Source organism: Coturnix japonica, chromosome 17 (genome assembly GCF_054131305.1).
Source record: "Coturnix japonica strain WE chromosome 17, WE-NBRP24, whole genome shotgun sequence".
In the NCBI taxonomy this organism is placed as follows: Eukaryota; Metazoa; Chordata; class Aves; order Galliformes; family Phasianidae; genus Coturnix; species Coturnix japonica.
In genome coordinates, this window is record NC_140679.1 from 14696057 (window position 1) to 14717743 (window position 21687).

Consider the following 21687-nt stretch of genomic DNA (forward strand, 5'->3'; position numbering starts at 1 on the left):
TTAGAGTCCCTTTTCACCTTTTTTGCCCCTTTTTTCCTTCACTTTTCTCCTATCTCCTCCTTCTAGCTTTCCCCTATTGCCTGTAGTTGCCATTTTAAGAACTGAAAAACCAAGGCAACGATATCTGAGATAACTCTTGTGGGTTTTTTTGCAGTTAGGGAGCTATCAAACCTGGAGGCCTTTGCCAAGGAGCACTGCCTCCCACTCCTCTAAGTTATATCCTTGAAAACAAACCCCTGAGAAGCCAAGTTGAGAAAATGATTGTGGTGATAAACAACCTCAGGTACCTTCTGGCAGTGCTTTGGATCATTTGAGAGCTAACTATGAAGCTCACTTCTGTCTTTGTTCTCTGCGGGGAGTCACTGCAACAAGGAGGGTAAGATGGCTGATGTTGCTGATGTTGCTTTTAACCGATTAAATAAAGCAAAGTAGCTCAATAGCACACTGAAAAAGTGCTCTGAGTACAAGTCCAGTCTTGCACTGAAGTCTTGGAAATCTCTTTTTCCTTCATTTAATTGACAAAATCTGTTGATCATACAAGGAAGACAGGCCCTGCCAAAAATCAAACATCACTAGTTTTTAATAATACAATGGGAATAACCCCTTAGAACATATGCAATTATGGCAATGAGTCATTCTGATGGCATCACAGAACCACATTCGCTGGGATTTTGACAAGGAAGAGGCCACAGAAAATTCCAAATGCTTTCAATTCAGCAATGGTCAGGCTGGTCTTGTCAATGGAAATGAGGGTGTTTGGCAGATCCTCTGGGCCCATTGCTGAGCCCCTGTCCCACCCAGTACGCTGTATGGACAACATCTCACTGTCAATAACTTCAAAATAAAAATAAAATAAAATAAAATAAAATAAAATAAAATAAAATAAAATAAAATAAAATAAAATAAAAACTGAAATGAGAGTCCGCATCAATGGTAAATGAAAAGCTGGTGAATCACACAGCAACGTAAAATTAGTTGTAAAATAAACTAATCTGACCCATATGTTTGCTGATAAGTAAGTCCAACAACCACAGCTCCAGAGATGCTGCAAGTGAAATGCAAGCAGTTAGCCTCAGTAATGTAAGTTTAGTCTGGAAGAACTTGAGAGAGAGGTGGGTACAGCTGAAAACAAAGCGAATTTCTTCCAATCTGAATACAATTCCCATATGTTATCAGCATCCTTATGACAGAAAACATGGGGTCAGCTCTGATTTGGATGACAGGACTCACCATAAGCGAGGCTGGAGAAAAAAAAGCTGCTTGTGCCAAAGGTTTCAAAGTGGAAACGGTCTGATTAATTCAGATACATTTACCAATAAAAGTCCTCCATGACATAACCTAATGTCTAACGCCATTACTATTCTTTCAAAGAAAGAGAGAGCAATTGTCTGGATGCAGCCCAAGATATTTTGCAAACAATAAAAGGAGTGTTTTCTTAAGGAGAAGGAAGAAAGAGCGGGGAAGAACAGGGCGAGTATTACTCAACTATTTAGTCTAAAAACTTGAAAATCAAAAGGATTTTCTGACAGATTAATATCAACCCTAATAGAAAACACACTTGTCCCGAAGAAAACTCTTCCACACAAGCCTCGAGTCTGATAGTTTCAACAATTATCTACAATTTGGAATTCATTTATACCCACATCAGTGTGTGTTTTACAAGCCGGAGGCACAGATAATTCCATTAAGAAAGATGGAAAAAAGAGAAAAAAAACAGACTGAAAATTCCAGACTGCCATCTTACAAAACAAGCTCACAAGTCGCACTAATTAGAATCGCTGGGATTGTGCACTACCTAAAACGCTGCAAATTATTACAAGAACACAATCTCAGCTCTGTTATTGCTCTGGATTTAGCAAAGCATTAGTAAAACTGTGATTAAATTGAACTAGCCGTGAATTCTCTGTCACTAATATGTATTAAGGAGGCTGGGATGCTTTGGCAAATGACTCCACAGAGTGTAGAGCTGCCTGCTCTCAATCTCTGCTCTGAATTAACACAATTTCATTGGGATTTGGGTAATTTCTAATAGTTAATTCCTAGCATCCCTCCAAGCCCTATTGAATACTGGCTGTATGTAAACGCATGCGCAGGCTGGAGCCGGAACTACATCATTACGCTGCCCCCACGTGAGGCTGTTTCCGGCTTTAAGCTGCTCGTGTGTTGGAGCGGGGACTCGGTTCGGTTCGGTTCTGTCCCGGTAACATCATGGTGAAGCCACGTTATAAAGGCCGCAGCACCATCAACCCGTCCCGAGCCAGCACTAATCCCGGTACGTGTGGTGTTAGGGTATTAAACGTGTGGTATTCTATCATATAGGCCTTGCTTTGCAGGTTGGGCCTAACGCTGTTTTATCTCCTTAGATCGTGTGGCTGGTGCTGGGGGGAACAACATGAGGGACCGAGCCACCATCCGCCGCCTTAATATGTACAGGCAGAAGGAGAGGAGGTGAGTGAGGATCTGAGCGGGGTTATGTGTTTAATGGGGTGTTTTGTGAATGGGGTGAGGTAGGAGACTTGGTTCTGAGCTCTAATCATGTGTGTCAGGGGGTGTAGCTGTCAAACATGACATAGAACAGCTGATATGATCCCATGGGAACATCATAGACCCCCAAATCCTCAGTGTTCCTTCATGTCAGCTGTAAAACATGACCTAGAACAGCTGATATGATCCCATGGGAACATCATAAACCCCCAAATCCTCAGTGTTCCTTCATGTCAGCTGTAAAACATGACCTAGAACAGCTGATATGATCCCATGGGAACATCATAAACCCCCAAATCCTCAGTGTTCTTTCCTGTCAGCTGTCCAACATGACATAGAACAGCTGATATGATCCCATGGGAACATCATAGACCCCCAAATCCTCAGTGTTCCTTCATGTCAGCTGTAAAACATGACCTAGAACAGCTGATATGATCCCATGGGAACATCATAGACCCCCAATTCCTCAGTGTTCCTTCATGTCAGCTGTAAAACATGACCTAGAACAGCTGATATGATCCCATGGGAACATCATAGACCCCCAAATCCTCAGTGTTCCTCAGTGTTCCTTCATGTTAACTGTAAAACATGACATAGAACAGCTGATATAGCACCTTATGGGTGTTGTGGGGGTTCTGACGTTGCTGGTTAGGAGCAGCAGTTTTGCTTTGTCAGATCTTAATTCATTTTGAGATATGACTGTGTTGTATATGTATTGTTGTAAGCCTGGTTTTGAGATAGAAGCATATCTTCTGGCTACTCTTCTGGGTAGAACTGATTGCAACAATTCCACGTGAGGATGTGAAAGGAAAAAGAGTAATATGTTTGGAAATCATGCTTGGGTATCCCAATAAGATATTCATATATAGACTTGAAGCGTTCACTCAAGCTGGGATGTATTGTATGAAAGCTACTTGTGTGTGTATGTGTGTTTGTATCAGTTATCCTGTAGTACTTAGCTTGTACCCAGATGCTTCTTATGAATAACTAGAGTTCAAAGCACTAAGATGATTAGTAAGGTGTTTTTCAGAGATATTGCCCTGTGATTTGACACAGCAAACAGGTAAAATATCAAGCCTAGGATCATCACAGGGCAGTGTATGCCAGCAGGTGTGATAGCTCATCCAACTAACTTATTGCCTTTGTGCAGGCATAGGCTTAGATGGGTACTAAGGGGGTGAATAGTGGCTCTAGTGAATCAAAGTGCTATAGGCATGTATGGTTTCATTATGTATTTACATGCATTTTCATTCTTCACTTAGAAACAAACGTGGCAAAGTGATTAAACCTCTGCAGTATCAGTCGACAGTGGCACCAGGCACAGTTGCAAGAGTGGAACCAAATATTAAATGGTTCGGTGAGTTTTCTTTCAGGCTCTCCATTCAACAAGCTTGGATTGGTTGGTATTTTTTATTGCAGTTGAAGTATTGATATTTTCATGGTGTAATCTGAGTCTCTGAAGCAGTTAAAGGTGATGAATGGTGTAGATGTAGCCTTTATTCTTACACATAGGGAATACTCGTGTGGTCAAGCAGGCATCCCTGCAGAAGTTTCAAGAAGAAATGGAAACTGTCATGAAAGATCCATACAGAGTGGTCATGAAACAAAGCAAGTTACCTATGTCTCTTTTCCACGATCGGATTAAACCTCACGTGAGTGTCATTCATCTGCATTGGGTTAAGGCTGTTTTATGTGTTATATGTGGGAAACTGGCTACGTTTGGAGAAGCATTGGAGGAGGAATTGGGGCAAATATCTTGGAATGGGATATTTTTGAGGACACAATGCTGTGGATGTGATACAGAGGTTATGAAAGCAGTCTGGTTTGTGATGTCTATGGTATGGAATTCACATTTTCTCACAGGAAATCTACTTGAAAGCACTCTAGGTTAGAATATGGCATTTAAAATGACTATATATAAACTTGTCACCTTCTGTCCTAATGCTTCTAATGGCTGATGTGACAGTGCTGAGGAAGCATTGTTCTGTTAGCGTGTTTTCTCTCATGCACTGAATCTGCCTGAACTCAAATATGTGCTTTTTATCTTGAATCAGAAGTTCTGCGTGCTGCTTTCGTTTCAAGGCAAATTGAGTTTCAAGTGCCTAAAGCTTTAGTTATTACCAGTCTGCTTTCATAACCCCTGAAGTATTATTATTTTGGATTATCGTTAGATATTTTTCACATGGAAAGTTGCCACGTTTGTGTCATAAAAATGTTACCTAAATGAAGGGAAAAGTTACTGTAAACTAAAATAAGTGTTACAAAAACAAATGATTTCTTTCAGCTATGAACTGCTGCCGTTCCAAGAAAAGTTGGCATTCATTACAGGCTTCAAATTTTACAGTTTTGACTGTAATTATCCCTGACAAAAATCTGTGAATTTGGCGAGATTTGTGCACTTGTTAGAAAAATAAGGAATGATCAAAGATAGCAGCTGAATTTTCATCATTGCAGCCTTAATTACTTTGGACATCATTTATGCAGGAAGAAGTGAAGCATGGTTCTTTGGCAAGTGCAGCCTGGTTTGGTGCTTGTTAAATATCCGTGTTTGTGCTTCTCGAAATTAAGCTGCAGAACTCAAACACTGTTAGGAAAGTGCCTATGACTCTTGTTAGAGGTTACAGAGTTGCATTGCATTGAGATCTTGTAGGCTGCATGTCGTGAGAGATGGAATATTAGAGATTGTGGGTGTGTTTTCTTATTTTAACAACCCATCTTTCCATAGACCTCCAGAGTTCACATTCTTGACACAGAAACATTTGAAACAACATTTGGCCCCAAAGCACAGAGGAAAAGGCCAAACCTTGCTGCAAGTGATGTACAGTCCCTGCTGGAGAATGCTGAAGCCTCATCAGAATGTTACGATCAGGGCAAAGACAGAGACCTGGTCGTTGAAGACACTGGAGTAAGGTAGATAGGAAGGAGAAATTATTCTCTATTTACATTTCTTATACATCTTCATTCATTTAAAAAAGCGCATCTAGTTCCTCTATCGATGCTGTTACTGCCTGATTGACGAGTATGCAATGAGAAATAAGCTGAATTTGGCTGGATTTTATTTTAAGGCTGTTTCATCCCAATATATTTAACTGAACTCCTGCTTCCATGGGACCCTTCTGTCTTCATTGCTAATTCATTTCCTGTTGCATATCTGAAAATTTGTGAACTCAGATATTGGGTTAAATAAGGGACTGGGTCTAATCTCCTCTTTTCTCTGTAAATGGCTAACTGGCTTTAGAGAAGACAGCACTACAGCCCTGTTATTGTGGTTGTTGATGTCTCTGGTGATCCACTTCCAGGGATGAAGCACAAGAGGAAATATTTAAGAAAGGACAGTCAAAAAGAATTTGGGGTGAGCTGTACAAGGTAAGCAACACTTATAATTTGCAGCAGGTATTTGTCTGTATTTTAGCCTTTGTGAAGTCCGGTGCTGCAGCACAGCGTTGGAAATATTGTGTGACTCTGAAAAGCTCTCAGAACTGTACAGTTATGTCTGGCCATGTTAGGGAAGCTTTGATCTGCTGAATTTTCTGTAGAGCAAAGGTGTCTGTTCAGAGACATCCTTAGTGTATAATTCTCTTCCTTGTTTTCCTGTCGGCCTAACTGAACTGACTGATGTAAATCCATACACTCTTTTCTAGCATTGGACTGGTGTTGAACCAGACCATCAACTAGAACAGAAAGAAACAGTTGTAGAGTAGCAGGGAGATTCATTTTCAAGCTTCTAAGCTTGATTCTTGAGCTCTTGTCTCAGTGGAACATACATCCTTAAAATATATGATCCAAAGATGAGCTGGTAAAATGAACAATTCCTGGGGCTTTAGCACAAATAAACCAGTCAGATGCCCTTAAGTTTCTTTAGACTGAGGATGCATCGTGTTAATAAGATCTTCTTTGGGGTTCTCTGACCTTCCCCATGAGTTGCCACTGGTGCTAAAGGAATGAAGCCTGAGATTGAGTTAGATTTGTAAGTGCAGTTTGTTTGCTCTCAGTGACTGTTGTTAAACTGCTTGACTTGTCCCAAATTTCTGAATGTAGCTTAGAACTTTCTCATTTAGTCCTAGAAGTGCTGGGAATCATAGAGCAAAACAGATTTCAATAAGATTCTGCCAAAAATGCAGGAAATAGCTGTGAAACAAATTCTCTTGGCTTGAAGCAAGTCATGAAATGACAGCTCCCTGCTGTAGATTCTTAGTGGACTAACAGCAGGTTCCTACTTGGTTGTGTGTTTCATACTGATCCAGCAAACGCTCTTTATGTCCCGATCCTTTATAGAATGGATGAAGAACATTCTTTTTGCCCACTAAGGCAAATAACTTTACTGCTTGGTTGTAGTGTTTCCCTTCCCAAATGCTCCTAGAAGCTGCTCACAGCTCTCCAGCCTAAATTTGGAGGGGAGCAGGGAAGAGAGAGTAGAGATTGTTACAGGAAACTAACAGTCATTCCTAAAGGATGTAAGGTTTTATCCTATAACGATAAGAATTTAGAAGATTACTGTTTTATATTTTGGAAATGTGTATTATTTTCCTTCTGTGCGATATATGTGTATGTATGATATATATATATGTATTTCTTTTTCCAGGTGATAGACTCATCAGATGTTGTTGTTCAAGTTCTTGATGCCAGAGATCCTATGGGTACTCGCTCCCCTCATGTGGAATCTTATCTGAAAAAAGAGAAACACTGGAAGCATCTCATTTTTGTCCTGAACAAATGTGATCTTGTTCCTACCTGGGCTACTGTAAGCACAGCTTTGCCTCTTGTCCCTTGAATGTATTTTGTTCCTTTCATAGCCTCTAATTCTGTTGCCAGTCCTTGTTCTAGTCTCTTAAGGGCATAATGTAACTGGGTCAGTGGGAACTCTCTGCTTGCTTGCTGTAAAAGTAACAATTACCATTTAAATCAGTCCAAGTTTGGCTCAGTTGAGCAACAGTCACCAGCCACAAATTCTCTACTTCCTCTGTCTGGATTTAACTGTTCAGCTGATGTCTCCAGAGTATGCTAAATGTTAGTACGTTTAAGGTCCATGTCCACCACAGCTGGTCTGTTTTACATTGTTAAACTAATTAGCAATGAAGGCATTTAGGGGGAAATCATCTTTTTATGAAAACAATAGGCAGTGCTTTTAGCTATTGGGTTGATAAAATGCATCTAAGCTTCTTACGTGGCAACTTTTATAGATAGTTGTGTTATGTGACTCAAGTGAAGATGGTTTTTCTCACAATGAAATTGTTTCACTGCCTTTGCAGCACAGCATTCATAACTGAGCAGTGTTTTTCCTCTTTAGAAGCGCTGGGTTGCTGTCCTTTCCCAGGAATACCCAACACTTGCTTTTCACGCCAGCCTCACAAACCCTTTTGGCAAAGGTGCTTTCATACAGCTTTTAAGGCAGTTTGGAAAGGTAAAGAACAACTGTGGGGCTTTATATTGTTTGGGGTTGGGGTTAGTATGGGATTTATCTGTTTTAATGTGTGGGGTACAGTGCACTTTCACGTGGCCATTCTGTCAGCAAACAAGCTTCATTCTGTGGAAATGGAAAATACTTCCCCTGGACAGAGTATTTGAAGCAGCCTTTGCTTTTTTATACAACCAGAAGCTCCTAAAACTGCAATAGTAACTGTGTCATTTTCTATGAGGTATTAAAATGATGTGTCATTTCTTAACAGTTACACTCTGATAAGAAACAGATCAGTGTGGGTTTTATTGGATACCCAAACGTTGGCAAAAGCTCAGTGATCAACACGTTGCGGTCTAAGAAGGTCTGCAGTGTGGCTCCCATTGCAGGTGAAACTAAGGTAGGAAGGCGCTGCTCTTTTAAAGGTTAAAAAATAATATTATAAATATGCCACTGTGTTGTCAGAGGCAGAAAATATATAAAATGAGCTCATTAATGTTTCCAGGTCACTGAAGTTACACAAGCTGCATCACCCTGAGTCTGAGGGGTGGCTGATGAGCCAGGCGTTGTTCTGGAGTGCTGCTGCTCAAAAGCATTTCTGAGTTTCTATGTCTGTTGTGCAGTGCTGTGTGATCTGAACACTCAGCTGCACTGACTCAGTGTGTGCTAATGCCAAGTTTATGACTTCCGTATATTAAACCTGTGCATTTAAAAGCAGAACTAACAGTTGTGCATGAGAGGAGGTAACGTGGGGATCACTGATATCTTTCAGGTGTGGCAATACATTACTTTGATGAGGAGGATTTTTCTCATTGACTGCCCAGGGGTGGTGTATCCATCTGGAGACTCAGAAACAGACATTGTTCTGAAGGGAGTGGTATGTATCTGTGCTGTGTGCAGGGAAAATTCTTGCTGTTTTCACCATGGTGAGTTCAAAGAAGTGTCTGCACGCTTTCCAAAGGGTTGATACTTTACCATTCATTTTTAGGTTCAAGTTGAAAAGATTAAGAGCCCTGAAGATCACATTAGTGCGGTGCTGGAAAGAGCCAAGCCAGAGTACATCAGAAAGACATACAAAATTGATTTCTGGAAAGATACAGAAGATTTCCTTGAGAAGCTTGCTGCTAGGACTGGAAAACTACTAAAGGTTTGAGAGCATCCTGTATTTACAGGTTGGAAGAGCATGTGGGTTTGTTTCTGCACTGGAAGTGCGAAATACGTTTCAGTTGCAAAGAGATAATATAAAGATGGTATGCCCTGCAAACAAGGACAGAAACTGTTACTGAATTCTTTCAGGGTGGTGAGCCTGATCTGCAAACTGTCAGCAAGATGGTTCTCAATGACTGGCAGAGGGGCAGAATTCCGTTCTTTGTGAAGCCACCAAATGCAGAAGCAGCTGCTGAGGTAAGGATGTGAGGCTCGTGCCTCTTCTTGCATATTATTCCATTCTTCTAATGATACTCACTGATGCTTTTGCCAGAGCACCATGTAAATTGGGCTTTTCCTGACATGATTCAGAGCACCGGATAGCAAAGAACTCTTCCACAGAGATGTCTGAACTGTTTTGCAGTCATCCAACTAGTAGAAATGTCAGTAATTACCACGTTGTTAGTTATCTTAGGCTTCGTCCAAGGGGATGTTTGGACAGGCTGTGGATAATATATCCATTACGCCCTTTTTCCTAGCCACCCGCATCGGAAGGAGCAATGACATCAAGCCAATTTAATAATGAGAAGGAAATTTCTGAGTCTGTTGCATCAAATGTGGAGCCAACGGAAGAGAAGAAGAATGCAGACACTGAAATGAAGCAGCTCATGGCAAATGTTCGGCAAAACTTTGGGAGGATTAATGTAGCACCTGAGTTCTCAGAAGAAGACTTAATTCCTGTAGATGTGCCAGGCTTTGATGAAACAGACAGTGATGCTCCTGAAGAGGAGGAACAGGAAGAAGAGGAAGAAGAAAATGAGCAACATCAAGATTCAGTAGAGGAAGAATCAGAGCCAACTGTACAGAGTGCCAGGGAGAGCTCGAAGGAAGTTCTTCAGGCTTTGGAGGAGAAGATTGCAAAGTGCAAGAAATTTCTGGATAAGGCCAAAGCCAAGAGGTTCTCAGCAATAAGGTATCTGAATCTGTTTAGTGACTCGAGTGTTTTCCATTGCGGGGGGGTGGGAAAGAGATGGTGAGTTTCTGTTGTAGTTCCACTGCCTTTATGTCCATTGCTTCTCTACTTTAGCCATGCTTTCTTTTGGCTAAGCAGCAGTTTGTTTTTGAGAGAGTGTTCTAAGAATTTCTATTGGCCATAATAACGGAAGTTTTTCTCACTGTTGGTTCAGGTATGGTTTAGAAACCTGTGGGTAGCAATATTTCTTCCTTGCATCTCCCTGATATTGACCTTTCTTGAGTAATACAGAGGCCAGTGTCCTATCTGTACATGAGTCTCTGTGCATTTACAAGAGCATCCCAGCTCGTATGACAGGCCCAATTTTAGCGGAGCTCATCCACCATGTTTGTGAGGACTAAGACGTCAAGAATAAGTGTTAAATTTTGCCCTTTGTGCAATGCAGAAGTCCAGTAACTCTAGAGACAAGATTACTGGAATATTTCTACCATGCAAAGTCTGCGGCTGTACTGATGACAGGCTGCTGGGACCTATCAGAGATGGATCGCTTCTTAGAGATGGCTGAGTTTTGTATTATGACATTCTTTTGCTGTCTGTTTTATCTTTTGTAGAATCCCTAAGCAGCTGAGTGAAAAAGTGTTTGCAAAATCTGTGCAGAAGGCTGAAGAGACCAAAGAAAAGGAAGAGAAAGGTAAAATGAAATTGGTAGTTCCTGATCTCTGTCTGGAAATCCAATAAGAGAGAGAAAATAGGGGATTTAAGGAAGGGTGTTCATTAGCTCCTCACTGCAAGTTCTTATTTCCCTAAAGCTGCTATATAAACCTCAGCTTAGTGAATCTAAGGGCTGCCTCATGAGCTTGTTATAGTCTTTCTATAGAGCTGTAGAGCCTGTATAGTAAAATGTGATCTCTGCTACTGAGTGAAGATAAAGACAAATGTTGTGCTCTCAGCAGAATGGTGCTGTGGGTGGTTTGCTGTCTCAGCAACATCCATTCCACACGGTATAGTATTACACAGCAGGGGGTGGAAGCATTTTATGACATTATAAAAGCACAGAGCTACTGCAGGCTATAGGTTTTACTGTGGTCACTTTTTTGAGGGTCTGTGTCTTCAGTTTCCAAAGCAAGTTTGATTAAAGGCAGAATAATGTGGGAGAACCCTATAGTGACAAGACTGACATTTTTCTAGGCTTATGTAAGGCTTGAAGCAATCTGCTTATCATGAGTGGTTTTCTGGTAAGGGACAGACATGTTGTTTTGGTAAAAGCTATTAAAATACCATCAAAGGATTGCTATGCTGAAATAGATGGGACAGTGACCCCAGTCTTAATTCTGTGGTGTTGTGGAAGATGCTGGAGTCCATAATCTCTGCTGTTTGCAGGTGGCACAGTGAAGAAAAGAAAAAGGAATATAGAAGAGGAGGATGATGAAGACCATTCGGGTAAACAGCCTTGCAAGAAGCTTACATCCAAAGAGGTAAGTGGGATCTCTCATTGTGTAATGGATGAGTGGAGTAATTGAGCTGGCTCTTTCCTGAATGGATTGTCCATTATTATTTGAGAGGTTTGAAATCTGACATTAGTAGCTGTCTAATGTGACAGCAATATGTTCCAGCAGGCCATGTGCCCATTAGAGGCACCAGCAGGCAATAATGACAGTGTTGAAAAGGAGAATCCTTTGTAGATAACTGTTCTGCTTACCCAGTGATGCTGGTGAGAGAGCAGGGATCTACATCTGACAGATAAGAGATCTAGATGGGCTAAAGTCAGTGGCTGTTCTGTACAGCAAGAGCTGCTGCTCCTATTTCTTGTGTTTGTTGAGTCTAAACAGACTCACTTGGTGTTTGTAGCATGTTAAAGCGATGTATAAGCAAATCCTGTACAGCAAGGGGTTTGGGTTTTTGTTGGTTGGTTTTTTGGGGGGTGGGGTATTAATATATATGGACTATTAGGACTGTCAGATGAAGAGTGACTATTCATGCAGGTTTGGCCACAGTCTCTGTGACTACACACATCAGTTTCCTTGTAATTCTTCTCTATATTTGTAGAGATTAAACTCTATCCTATTATGTGACATTTTAAGAGCTTGAGCTGGGTGGATTTTGTATAGCTGTATGTATATTCACATCAGTAATGGTTTATATGAGGTGATTTATTTCACATAAGGTGTGTGGAGTGGAAAGCAAGCAGTGAAAGAATGCAGATAAATGCAGGCAGTGGGTGCTGTGGACACACTAACCTTCTTTTATATGTATTGCAGAGGAGACGAGCTGAGAGGCAGCAGCGCTCCAAGAAAGTTGGAGTCCGGTATTATGAAACTCACAACGTGAAAAATAAGAACAAGAACAAGAAAAAAAGTGGCTCGGAGGCACAGAGATCAAAGCACAAAAAATATAAACATAAGCAATAACTGTTTATCCTATTAAATTTTACATAAAACAGCTCTAGTATGCGGTGGCTTTTTTTAATATAAAACTTGTAGTTCCCAGTCAAAGCCGAGTTTGACTTGTCTGTCTTGTTCCCAGGAGTAACATCTCGTTCTTTTTCTGCATCATCTGAAAGTTCTTTATGCAACTGGATCGTGGTATTTCCACATCACCATCTAAGGCCAGTAAACACTGCATTTGCAAAAACACTTCCTGAAATGTTCTTCAGATTTTGTTCTTCTGGAAATGAGAGCGAGCATGGTGAGTTACTCTTCCTATGTCTGTTTGCTTTTCATAACTAGATGGTTGTGTCAGTACCTCAATTGGAGCTTTGGTTTGCTTTCACTGAGAAGTGCTGCTTGGAATGGTGTCTCACCTTTTGGTTTCATTAGAAATAAGCACATAGAGAGCTTTGGTGTTGCTCATCCTAAATAACACCAATCGACTTGCACACACTTGGGAAGTACCCTCTAACAACTTCCTTCTCTCCAAGTGCTACCTAAAACTTGATAGTCGATGTGACACACAGTGAGTGTAGACACTTGATAAATTGCTGCTGAATTCTCTAAGTTTTCAGAGTGATAATGTTAGAGATGCTTGCATGTGAAAGCATTTATGAGTTTATTGCTTTGAAGATCATCTAGCATATTGCCAACAAACAAGTCCCAGACATGTTCATGTATCAAGGAGCTGAATGATGGCACAGGAAGAAGGCACAGTCATTACTGAGGCTTTTCAATTTCAATTCTTAATGAGAAAAAAGGGAGAAATAATGCAATTAGACTGCTTTCAGTTACCGGTAAGTGAAAATTCAGTATTGTTTTATGAAGACAAATCTTGGTCATTAATTGCAAGCTTTGTGCTCTGACAGCTCTTCTGAGCACTGCCTGGAGGACAGCAAAAAAAATCTACTTATTTGGTGCAAGGATGCTTTCAAGTTGAGCCTGAAAAGCAAATGGGAGAGAAAGTCAAATTAGATTTAATCTAGAAAATAAAAGCGGCGTTGCTGAGAAGTGATAAATTGGCTGTTAGATATTCAAAGAGAGGAACGGAGCGATACTGTTGGTACTTCAAGAGGAACAGAGCAGGGGTTTTTCCCTTGCTACTCCATTCCTCGCTACATGTTTTATAAATTAGCTTTTCATTCTTGGCATACACACTTGTTGCTTTCTGAGAAGAAAAGAGCTGGCCTTGGCTCCATACAATGAAAGACTCATTTTATAATGTAAAGCATTGAAGAGGAAATTAAATAAAAGCTGTTGAAACAGTGGTCTGAATTCTCTGATTTCAGGCTGGACTATGTTAGCTAAATTAAATATTTGGCTCTCTAGGGTTTGGAACACAGACTGAACTGAGGACAAAAGTAGCTGGGAACAGCAAGTTTTTCAGTTCCTGAGACAACTTGACGCCCAGTGAAGAGATTGATCAGAGCTTAAGAAGTGTGGGAGGCTTCCAGGACTTTTAGATTGCTCTCTTCCTCGAGCTGCCGTAAAAATAAACTACCACAGTGATATATGCACAGCTGTTAAAATACTTCAAGGAGGAAACATGGGTTCAGCCCTGCACATATTTGCTCCAACAGTTACTGTATTTTGTGCCCTAAAACATTTCAAGATGGCCTGAGGATGTTAATGGTTTAGAAAGGAAAAACTGTAGCAATAGTGAAGATCAGGAGGGCAGCTTGGTGTAAAGGAAGTATTTCAGCTCTAGCCAGAAACATTTATGGTTATGATTACATTTTTTTTCCCCTTCTGAAAGCAAAGTAATTGACAGAAGCTCTGTTTTCATTAAAGTAGCGTACACAGAATTACTCCTTTCAGATACAAAACAATTTCAGTAATCCAGTCAGGACAAAAAGTGTTTTCCATGAGACTGTCTTAGCAAGCGACAAGGGAATAGGAAGAACATTTATACCACGTTACAGTAATTACATTTCAAATGTGACATAACAGATTTTTGGAGGTTAGAGATGTCAGTGACACATGCTCACCCTTCATAGGATCATACAATGGCCTGGGTTGAAAAGGACCACAAAGATCATACAGTTCCAACCCCCTGCTATGTGTAGGGTTGCCAATGACCAGCCCAGGCTGCCCAGAGCCACATCCAGCCTGGCCTTGAATGCCTGCAGGGATGGGGCATCCACAGCCTCCTTGGGCAACCTGTGAACAGTGCGTCACCACCCTCTGCGTGAAAAACTTCCTCCTAATATCCAACCTAAACCTCCCTGTCTCAGTTTAAAATCATCCCCCCTTGTCCTATCACTGTTCACCCTCATAGCAAAACTGTAAGCTTTGCTATTGTCCATAGTTCTGTTATGTTAGATGGAAATGGGAACACGTGGATGGCACTGCCACTGTACTTCAAGTCTGCTGTAATAAGAAAGTGTGAAACTTCTGCTATCTTCCCACTTCATTAAGAATTTAAACAGTTTCATTAATCCAAATGCATTGTATATGTAACTACTATTGAACTGTAAGCATAAAATTAGTTCCTTTTACATCTTTAATTGCAAAATGCTGGGCTTTACCATTAGAACTGCATTTCTTTACTAACCTTCAGCTGTTGATTGGTTTTCTTCAGGAACTGGACCTCTTCAGCATGTTTCTTTTCCTCTAGCTGTTGCTTTTCACTTTCACGTTTCTCAATAGCGTCACATCTTGCTCTCTCTTCATTCACCAGCTTTTCCAGCACCCGCTTCTCCTCTTCCAGCTCTTCAATCTCGGAAAATAACACAGATCTCTCACGTTTTGTTTGTTATGAATCAATTTTCTATCACGGTCAGACAATGTTATGTTGTATGGATTATAAAACGCTACAGGAATAGTAGCAGGTAATTATGAAACGCAGTTCAACAGTATTTGGATACACTCTACTGCCATCCAGTGGAAGCAGAAATAATTGATTTTGATACATATAAGCCCATAACAGCTTTCTTCGTGTGATACCGCATAAGGTTAACAGACCAGCTTACCCTTTTTTCCATGTCAGATTTGCCTTGCTCTGCTTGCAGTGCCTTCCTCATGCCAAACGCGATGCTGCTCTCATACAACGTCTGGTAAGCAGCAATTGTCATTTGGATCTCATCCCTGACTCGGAGCAGCAGCAGTCCTCGCTCTGCACAGTTAATGGTGGTTTCACGGATCAGCTCATCTTTAAAGAAGGGGCACAAAGAGTTACACTGAGTTGGGAATGCTGGATGTGAACAAGATCCAGGGCTGGTTGTCTATCTTTTACCTGTTCTCTGCACCACAAAAGCAGAATTGATTTCATCTTTTACCTGTTCTCTGCACCACAAAAGCAGCATTGATTTCAGCTGGACATGGTCATAGTTTTGCTTATTGCATTACAGCTGTATTATCAAGTGCTACCTAATAAAAGCACAGGGATAAAGTAGGGGGATGGTACAAGAATCAGTGAAAACCACACGTAACAGCAGAACCCTTCAAACCTGTCATGGTTTTATGCAGCTTTCAGCAGAGTTCTGCTTAAACCAATAGCACTCTTGCAGGTGGAACACCAGCACCGTGTCATTGGTATGATATTAGGTATGGTATTATTACTATGTCATATGGTATTAGGAATAGCTAAGGGCTTTTTGCAGTGTTTTTAAGGTCATGATTGGAGTTATGTACAACCACAATACAACCTTAAGCACTTGTATCTTTTATGTACACGTAAAATACCCTTTCCAGGCTGTTATTTAAGTGTGCCACTGACCGAAGCACTGCGAGTACAGCTCCCTTCTCACAGGACAGATGCCGGTCTCCCTCGCCTGCCGCTGTTGCAGCTTCAGATCCAGCTGCTCCTGCAGCTGCACGACGTCCAGCCGGGTGCTGGGAACACTGGACACCTCCTGCACCCACAGCCGGTTATCCTCCTCCCATGACCTGCACCGGAAAGCAGCAGCGGTGGAGCTCGGCGGGGCGGTCCCGAGTTAAGGCTCTTGTTGTTCCCCCCTCCCCGGCTCACCGCGGCGGTAGGATGGCGTTCAGGATCTCCTGAGGTTCCTTCGTTGAGGCAGCGGAGGCGGCAGCAGTGCGAGGTCGGGACGGAGGGACAGGGCCTGATGGCGGGGAGGCCTGTGGGGTTCCCTTCAACGGTGAGGCCTGAAGGGAGAAAGCGGTGTGAGCAGGATGGGTGAGGTGTGAGGGCTCATCCCATCCCACTCAGAATCACAGAAACACAGAATTATCAAGGTTGGAAAAGACTTCACTAGGAGAGTGGTGAGTCCCTGGAACAGGCTGCCCAGGGAGGTTGTGGATGCCCCGTCCTTGGAGGTGTACAAGGCCAGGTTGGACGGGGCCATGGGCAACCTGATCTATGGGGTCTCTATGGGGATCTATGGGGTCTCTATGGGGATCTATGGGGTCTCTATGGGGATCTATGGGGTCTATGGTGTCTCTATTGGGATCTATGGGGTCTCTATGGGGTCTCCTGGGCAACCTGATCTAGTACAGGTGTATGTTTGGTGGCCCTGCTAGGCAGGGGGTTTGGAACTACATGATCCTTGAGGTCCCTTCCAACCCAGGTCATTCTGTGATTGATTCTGTGACCTAGAAGATCAAATAAAGTCCAACCATTCCCAATACTTCCCAGCTAAATCATATTCATCAACACAACATCCAGATGTTTCTTGAACACTCCCATGGTCAGTGACTCCACCACCTCTTTGGGCAGTGCATTATAATGCCTGACTACCCTTTCTGAGAAGCAATACTTCCTAACATCCAGCCTGAATCTCCCCTGACACAGCTTAAAACCATTCCCTCTACTTCTATCATAGATTACACCAGATTAGAGGCTCACTACAACCTCCATTCTAACTAAGGAAGTTATAGAGGGCTATGAGGTCTCCCCTGAGCCTCTTCTTCAGGCTGAACAACCCCATCTCCCTCAGCTTCTTCTTATAAGTCCCCATTGTGCTCCAGACCCCTCACCAGCTTCGTAACCCTCTTCTGAATGTATTCTCAATGTCTTTCTTGCAGTGAGGGTCCCATAACTGAACACAGGGGGACAATTACCTCCCTGTTGCTGCTAGTAACACTGTTTTTGATACAATATAGGATGCCTTTGGCCTTCATGGGCCATAATATCGGTTCATATTCACTCACCTCTGGTGATCGCTTCTCAGTACGGCGACTCACCAGCATGGGCGGGTTATAACGCAGCAGCGAATCGGGCGGTGGGATCATGGCGGCTCCTCGGTCGCTATGGTTATAAACGCCGCTCCGTTGTTTGTTCTAAAGGCGCATGAGCGTTAGGTAAAGATGTAGTTCCGGGTGGTTGAGAGAGAGGTAACACGGATGTGAAAACGTAATTCCGGTTGTGGGGGGGGTCGGTAGCAAGATGGAGGCTGAGAGTGAGAGGAGGAGGAAGGAGAGGAGGAGGGGGGAGATGGCGGTGAAGGCCGAGAAGCGCAGCCCACGGAGCTCCGGGTCCCGTTCGGCTTATGGAAGTCAATCCCCCCCCATTGAGGAGCGACGGGGCAGGAGCAGCAGGTAGGAGGCCTCATAGGGCCTTATTACGGCCCTGTATCGTAACCCTGAGGTTCTGTGCATTTCTTGTGTACTTGATTTAAAGGTCGCCCAAAAGGAAGAGTAAATCCGGCCGGAGGAGCAAATCACCGCGGGGGAGGAGGAGCAGGAGCCCGCATCATGGAGCTGTGAGGGTAAAGCAGGTAAATGGCGCTGGGAGAGGCCAGGCCCCGTAGATCCCCATAGAGACCCCACAGATCCCCATAGAGACCTCATAGATCCCCACAGAGATCCCATAGAGACCCCACGGATCCCCATAGAGACCCCACAGATCCCCATAGAGACCCCACAGATCCCCATAGAGACCCCATAGATCATGTTGCCCATGGCCCCGTCCAACCTGGCCTTGAACACCTCCAAGGACGGGGCATCCACAACCTCCCTGTGCAGCCTGTTCCAGGGCCTGACCACTCTCCTAGTGAAGAACTTCCCCCTAACATCCAACCTAAATCTTCCCCCTTTTAACTTAAAACCATTTCCCCGTGTCTTGCCATTATCAGCCCTTTCCAAGAGTTTACTCCCCTCATGGGAGTAAGTTCCCTTCAGGTATTGAAAGGCTGCAATGAGGTCACCCTGCAACCTTCTCTTCTCCAGGCTGAACAAACCCAACTCCCTCAGCCTGTCCTCATAGGGGAGGTGCTCCAGCCCCCTGATCCCTCTAGAATAACTCTTAAGGAAGAGAGAGTCTTATAGTGTAATGTCTCCTTGCTCTCTGCTTCGTGTTTTCCTGGAAAGAACTGAGTATTTGTACCTTTTAGTGAGCCCAGCCCCTGTTATTCCTGTAAGAAAATGAGTATTTGTGCCTTTAAGTGAGCCCAGCCTGCAGGCTGACCCTGAAGGCTGATGTTATGATGCATTGCTCTCTGTCAGCCTTGCATCATTCAGCCCAAGTTGTGGGAATTCACTTTGGAAGGAAATAAGTTTATCTGGATATACACATACTGTGTTACAGTCTGTGTTTTTCATGTGTATTCTGTCTTCTTTCTCAGGAACGAGACGATCATCCTCGCAGAGGAAATGAGGAGAGAAAGCAGAGACACACGTCAGAGCAAGAACACAGACGAGATAGAAGCGGTGATAGAGACAGGCACAGAGATCACTCAGACAGGAGGAAAAAGGAGGAAAGACCTGGAGGTCGAGGCCACGAGCGAGAGAGAGATGTTCAGAACATCCGTGAGCAACAAGCAGAGAGGGAGTTCTATAACGAAAGAAGACGAGAGCATCGACAGAACAACGAGGGGAGCGGTGCTGAGCAGAATCCAGAACACAAACAATCTGATAACAAACCAAAAGATAAAGCTGTAAACAAAGAAAAACCAAGCTTTGAACTGTCTGGTGCCCTTCTGGAGGATACCAACACTTTCCGAGGCGTTGTGATTAAATACAGCGAGCCCCCAGAAGCTCGGATTCCAAAGAAACGATGGCGTCTCTATCCATTTAAAAACGATGAGTTCCTGCCTGTCATGTACATTCATAGGCAGAGTGCTTATCTCCTGGGCAGGCACCGCAGGATAGCAGATATCCCCATTGATCATCCCTCCTGCTCAAAGCAACACGCTGTGTTCCAATACCGGTCAGTATTGCTCTGTATCCCTCTGGTAGGTGGGGATTATTTGGTCGCTTGTGTGCAAAGGGAATCAAAGAACATATTGGATGTGCACAGATTAGAAAATGCATGTTTGCTCAGTGGTTTCAGATAGATGGAATTTAGGTATGGATGTAACATATATGTAATTCCTTTTTGTTTAACCATAAGCAGCCTCGTGACTCTTAACATATATATAATTCCTTTTGGTTTCACCACAACCAGCCTCTTAGTAAGACACATAACACAACAGGATGAAATACAGAACTGCCTGTATATCTGAATTGGAGTTATTAGCAGGTGGGATTGGCAGTAAAGAACGTTTAAAGGAGGGTTTTTCATTTGTTCCTTCCCAACAAAGGCTGCCGATCTCCTTTATAAACAGCAGGGGTTGTGTGCTTCAGGAGGCAGAGCTGCTCTCTTAAGGAACAACCATCTGTTCTGCTTCAGGATTTACTATGTTATATGATCATAAGTTTTAAGGGGTGAAGCAGTCTCTCAGAATCTTGAGTATTTCCGTGCCCTGTCTAATTATTCTCATTGTACTTGCTCAGATCTTTGAAGTATGGTTAAGTATTTACAACAGTGGGGCTGATGTGTTGAAAAATCCATGTGTTATCATTGACTTTATGGGTTGTTTTTGTTTTCCAGGCTTGTGGAGCACACACGCGCTGATGGCACAGTTGGCCGCAGGGTAAAGCCGTATATCATTGATCTTGGTTCTGGCAATGGTACTTTTCTAAACAACCAGAGGATTGAGCCTCAACGTTACTACGAACTGAAAGAAAAGGATGTATTGAAGTTTGGCTTCAGCAGCAGGGAGTACGTCCTTCTCCATGAATCATCTGATAAATCAGAGGCCAACGCAAAGGACGATGATGAGGAAGAGGAGAAGGAGGAAGAGTCCGATAGTTAACAGACATGAAGGCAATTGGGGATGGGGGAGCAGGGGAGAGGAATCTTTTACAATAAAACATGCATTGGGATGGAGATGTTGGAGCATCAAAGCACTGGTGCTTCTTATTGCCTTAAAGTCCTTCCGTTGCTGACTGGTTCTTAAGGTTTATTCTGGGGGACTCCACTGAATATTCGGCTTTGATAGGTCTGTATAGTGGGAAATCTGACTTATTTCACCCCCCTGACAAGCAAAAGAGCAGCTGGATGTGAATGATCTGATGCTGGAAACACGTTCAAAGATGGTTTTCTGCTGGATAAAGAAACGATGTAGAACACAGCAAAGTGTATTTAAGAATATTTTTATCCACTGTTTTTTGTCATAAGCCTTTGAAAACGCTACTGAACTGAGGTGTTAGTTTCAAATGTAACCCCATGCATTGTTTGTAATGTCTTGTTTCGTAGAGTTTGCCAAATTCTAGAGTTCTAGGAGGAAGAACTGACCAGGTTTGCTACTAAAGAGGGATATTGCAAAGGTTTTATGTGTCCTGGGTGGTTGCTCTGCACTGTGAGCAATGGGCATTTGACCACAATGAGCTGCCTGTCGATTCCAAGGTAAGTGAGAAGAAAAGGAAACACAACCTGAGGCTTTTAGGTTGCAACGATGTGGTTTGGGAGGGCTGAGGTCCACATCAATGCACACTATACATTGCAGCACCCAAACTATGGCTGGCTGTCATGTATCTCCTAAACCTCAGCCCTTTGTTTCTATCAGCTCCATGAGTAACTTAATGTTTTTGTTTGTAATTGTACTCGTTACGTGGTGGCATGTTTTTATTACCTGGTTTGCACTATTTAAGTTTTTCTTTATATATATATATATATATATATAAAAAGAACTGAAGCTCTCGTTGCTTTCTAACATTCTCCCCCACTGGAAAAGCTTTAGGAAGAGGAAATTAAAAGCCCCAATGACTGGAAACAAACACATCTCACCTCTTTGTGACTATCTCCTCCCTATGGTTTCCATGTTGATGCTTAACACACTGTTGCCTGTTTGTTCTATGGCCACACACACACTGTGTATACAAACCTGTATACACACACTGGAGCATTGATGGTGTAAATACGGGGTGCTGATATAGGTTTTCATATAGAAAGCAGGATAGATCTTGGCTTGAAGGATCACCTTTATATATATATACACAATCTCAAGGTTTTTAAATAAAGAATTTGTAATTCTATTTAA

At 42.6% G+C, this 21687-nt stretch overlaps 3 protein-coding genes across 3 annotated transcripts; 2 read left to right on the forward strand and 1 right to left on the reverse strand.

The window, feature by feature from the left end:
• Window positions 1–2137: 2137 nt before the first annotated feature.
• On the forward strand, window positions 2138–12437 carry GNL2 (G protein nucleolar 2). The gene is made up of 16 exons (XM_015883645.3): window positions 2138–2272; window positions 2364–2448; window positions 3747–3841; window positions 3997–4136; window positions 5210–5394; window positions 5784–5850; window positions 7067–7225; window positions 7772–7885; window positions 8151–8279; window positions 8652–8756; window positions 8868–9026; window positions 9176–9283; window positions 9565–9998; window positions 10610–10689; window positions 11379–11473; window positions 12257–12437. Exons 1-16 carry the CDS (start codon window positions 2209–2211, stop codon window positions 12404–12406), a joined length of 2169 nt encoding a protein of 722 aa, XP_015739131.1. The 5' UTR covers window positions 2138–2208; the 3' UTR covers window positions 12407–12437.
• Window positions 12438–13019: 582 nt separating this feature from the next.
• DNALI1 (dynein axonemal light intermediate chain 1) lies at window positions 13020–17643 on the reverse strand. Its single transcript, XM_015883648.3, has 6 exons — window positions 17537–17643; window positions 16395–16531; window positions 16143–16312; window positions 15397–15575; window positions 14979–15143; window positions 13020–13366 (listed from the first exon to the last, which is right to left on the reverse strand). The coding sequence occupies exons 1-6, from the start codon at window positions 17615–17617 to the stop codon at window positions 13331–13333; spliced, it is 768 nt and encodes a 255-aa protein (XP_015739134.1). The 5' UTR covers window positions 17618–17643; the 3' UTR covers window positions 13020–13330.
• A 103-nt stretch (window positions 17644–17746) lies between these two features.
• On the forward strand, window positions 17747–21682 carry SNIP1 (Smad nuclear interacting protein 1). Its single transcript, XM_015883647.3, has 4 exons — window positions 17747–17923; window positions 18006–18102; window positions 18949–19532; window positions 20196–21682. Exons 1-4 carry the CDS (start codon window positions 17772–17774, stop codon window positions 20458–20460), a joined length of 1098 nt encoding a protein of 365 aa, XP_015739133.2. The 5' UTR covers window positions 17747–17771; the 3' UTR covers window positions 20461–21682.
• Window positions 21683–21687: the final 5 nt, after the last annotated feature.